The 3,793-nt window shown below is 37.7% G+C and overlaps 1 protein-coding gene across 1 annotated transcript; it reads right to left on the bottom strand.

Annotated features, from left to right (window-relative positions):
• Positions 1–1,229: 1,229 nt before the first annotated feature.
• LOC127804352 (polyadenylate-binding protein 3-like) lies at positions 1,230–1,505 on the bottom strand. The gene has a single exon (XM_052341212.1). The coding sequence runs from the start codon at positions 1,503–1,505 to the stop codon at positions 1,230–1,232; it is 276 nt and encodes a 91-aa protein (XP_052197172.1).
• Positions 1,506–3,793: the final 2,288 nt, after the last annotated feature.

Genomic DNA, 3,793 nt, shown 5'->3' with positions numbered 1-3,793 from the left:
CAGACTATAGGATGTACTAATGCACATAAGGTACGGTTGGCAACTTTTCTATTAGTGAGGGACACTGAACGATGGTGGGAGATTTCTAGGTGGAGACTTGTTGGTAAGGAGTCATCTTGGGTAGAATTTCAGGAAATGTTCAATGAGAACTTCTTTTCCAGGTGGATGCAGGAACAAAAGGTGTATGAGTTCATTGAATTGACACAAGGCAACTAGACTATGGCCTAGTATGAGGCATAGTTCATATCTTTGGCCAGGTTTGCACCAGAATTAGTATCTACTGAGGCCAAGAAAGCAACCAAGTTCCAGTGGGGCCTACATGCAAGGATACAACATGCTTTGGCGAGCGCTCGGATTATAGATTACCCTATTATTGTATAGAAAACGTATGCTATTGAAAGAGATAAAACTGAGATAGGAATTGGACTAATAGAAGAAAAATGTGTGAGTTCCTCACAGGGATGGGGCAATGACAAGAAGAGAAGATGGGAGGCAGGCTTAACCAGGATTACCCCAGAAATTCCTCCATGTAAGACCTACGACAAGAGGCATTGGGATCCCTATAGATTTGCCAGTGGAGTTTGCTTTTTTTGTGGCCAGGTCGGACATGTCCAGAGAGATTGTCCAGAGAGTTTAGATGCCAGAGATGTGATTTGTTAATGTTATGGCAAAAGGGGCCACATGGCCAACACGTGCACTATGTTGCCTTAGTATGAAGGACCGAGACTAGGAGGTCAAGGGTTGTTTTTTTATGGAGAAAAAAAAAGGAAATATATTCTATGAAAATATATGCAGAGAATAGAGAGAACACACAATACTATTTTATTCAGTAGTAAAAGCACAGATTTATACATAAAAAATATAAATAGAATTTGCTGAAATTTAGCTAAAGATCAGTTAACAAACAACACGAATATATCAGATAGTTGCTAATTTATTAGTTATGGATAATCTTTAACAATTATTTTGACTCATTCAAACCACATCAACAGCTTCTAAGTCATATTTTCAACACTCCTCCTTGACTTTGAGGCTGGAAATGCAAATTTTTAATTTTGGCATGTCTTAGATATAGGCATATGGGCATTTTATTATTTATGGTTATAAGGCATAGATATGGTAATGGGGCATAGGCATGGATATGATTTTGAGTAGGGTTAAAATAACTCCTCATCTTCCGGTGTGCATGCCTAGTCAACATTATCAACATATATTGACTGGGCATTCACTTATTCCTTCTCAGCCTGTGTAGTAGACCCACTAGAAGAATCTTGAACAACGCCCATTTCCTTTTCAACTTTGGCCAGCATTTCGCGAAGGGCACCAACTTCCTCTTCTATCTCCTTGAGTCTCTTCTTCATCTCCTGCAAGTCCTTAGCATTAGGGTCTTCTTCTTCCTCAGCCCTAGACATGTCGACATTGGCATCCATCTCTGCTTCTTCTGGAATCTCTCCTCCGTACATTTTATGCTCTTGCTCCTGGTCTTGCTCTCGGTGATTCTCCATACTCACAAGTCCCTTAAGAAAATATGCTCTGATACCATTTGTTGGTTTTTTATGGAGAAATAAGAAAAGGAAATATATTCTATGGAAAGATATGTAGAGAATAAAGAGAATACACAATACTATTTTATTCAGTAGTAAAAGCACATATTTATACATTTAAAATGTAAACAGAATTTGCTAAAATTTAGCTAAAGATTAGCTAACAAACAACCTGAAGTATATCAGATAATTGCTAATTTATTAGTTATGAATAATCTTTAACAGTTATTTTGATTCATTCAAGTCACATTAGCAGCTTTTAAGTCATGTTTTCAACAGGCAAATACCTGATTAGAGGCCTGTGGTGCCTAGGGTTCAAGGAGTAGCTCCCTAGCTAGCTTTACCTCCAGCTCAGCGTCCAGCTATCACTGACAAACCCCATGTTCAAGGGAGAGTCTTTGCACTGACGACAGTAGATGCGGAAAAGGAAAATGACACGATCCAAGGTATTATTTCTTTATACAACATTGATGTATGTGTACTTTTTAACATAGGATCTACCCATTCTTTTATTGCACCCTGAGTGTTATGCCACGTACTTGTTCCTGGGATTTGATTACCATATTATCTGATTGTAAGTATGCCGAAGGATGTAGCTTTAATGGGTAGTGAGGTATATAAAGCTTGCAAGATTAAGGTGCACAACAAAGAGTTACTAGGAGATTTGGTGGTCTTAGACATAAAGGATTTTGATTTGATCTTAGGCATGGACTGGTTATCTCAACACTACGCTAAAGTTGATTGTCGCCGAAAGATAATTCAGTTTGAGCTTTTCCAACAGCCAGTTATTGTATACTAGGGGATTAAACCAATGAGCTCCAGCCCCATGATATCAGTGATGAAAGCAGAGAAGTTAATACGCCTCGGTTGCGAAGCATACCTTGCATTTGTTACCACAAGTAAGGGGAATAAGTTAGAGTTTCCAGAAATTCTAGTTGTCTGAGATTTCCCCGACGTGTTTCTTGAAGAGTTATTGGGGTTGCGCCTTTAAGAAAAGTTGAGTTTTCAATTGAACTAATGTTAGGAACACAACCCATCTCTAAAGCCCCGTATAGACTAGACCTTAACGAGTTGAAAGAATTGAAGATCTAGATTCAGGAGTTGATTGATAAGGGTTTTCATCATACTCAATGCTTCCCTGTGGGGAGCCGTAATATTATTTGTGAGGAAGAATGATGGATCGATGAGACCTAGGTTGCACAGAAACGGAAACGGGAGACCTTTCCAATAGGAAACGGAAACGTGGAAACGCCATTTTTCTAAAAAGGTAGGAAACGGAAACGCGGGGTAAAATGTAAATTTAAAAAATATAGGGATTCTTTTGTAAATATAATTTTTAATATAAAAAAATAAAAAAATATTCAAACATAAATAATACACATAAGTTTAATAATGTATTTAAATTTCAAACAAACATAAACATAAAATCCATAATACATTCAGAAAAGCTCAAACATAAACATTTCAACAATGTCACAATTTCTTTTTGTAAAAGATCAACTCAATAAATAGAAGTTATTTAAACATTTTTAGTAATAGACATTTAAAGTTAGAAGACTTGAACAAAAAAAATTGCAAACCAGGTTTAAACTTGTTCATGACATCCTTCCACTGAACATCAATTAATTGTTATTTAATTTTTGATAATTTATTAATAATTTTGACATTCTATAACAACTTATAGCTAATTGGAATATAAAAAAATTCAAAATTGCCAAAATGCCCAGATCGACTGATTGTAACTTACAATCTGGGATGAAAGGTCCAGATTGTAACTGCTCAAAACTTTGCATAAAGAGCAAGAAATATATATGTATATATATATAGAAAGAGAGAGAGGGAGATGGGGGCTTACAAAAGGGAATCGACATCGGCAACGAGAGGCCAGAGAAGGAACGACCGAAGCAATGGAAGCAGACAACGGAGCGGCGAGGGCGATCGACGCACTGGAAGTAGATGGCGGTGAGGACGATCGATGCATTGGAAGCAGACGACAATCGCTGAGAAGAAGCACTCGCATTGAAAGAAGAAAACAAAAAAGAAGAAGAAGCCGCACTGGAAGAAGAAAAAGAAGAAGAAGAAGCTGTCGCATTGGAAGAAGAAGAAGAAGAGAGGGAAAAGAAAGAAGGTCCAAAATTTTGAAAGGATTCAAGTTGGCAGCACTTGCAGCACTTGCTGGCAGCACTTTGGGCATGGCAGCACTTGCTGGAAACGCATTTTCGGCTGGAAACGCGTTTCTGGTCAAGTAT

The sequence above is a fragment of the Diospyros lotus genome, chromosome 6 (genome assembly GCF_014633365.1).
Source record: "Diospyros lotus cultivar Yz01 chromosome 6, ASM1463336v1, whole genome shotgun sequence".
Taxonomy (NCBI): Eukaryota; Viridiplantae; Streptophyta; class Magnoliopsida; order Ericales; family Ebenaceae; genus Diospyros; species Diospyros lotus.
The sequence above is the reverse complement of the archived record's forward strand: the minus strand, read 5'-3'. Positions and strand labels throughout refer to the sequence as shown.

Excerpts from the sequence above, each read along its gene's own strand:
- LOC127804352 (XM_052341212.1), bottom strand. The coding sequence starts at position 1,505 with ATGGAGAATCACCGAGAGCAAGACCAGGAGCAAGAGCATAAAATGTAC.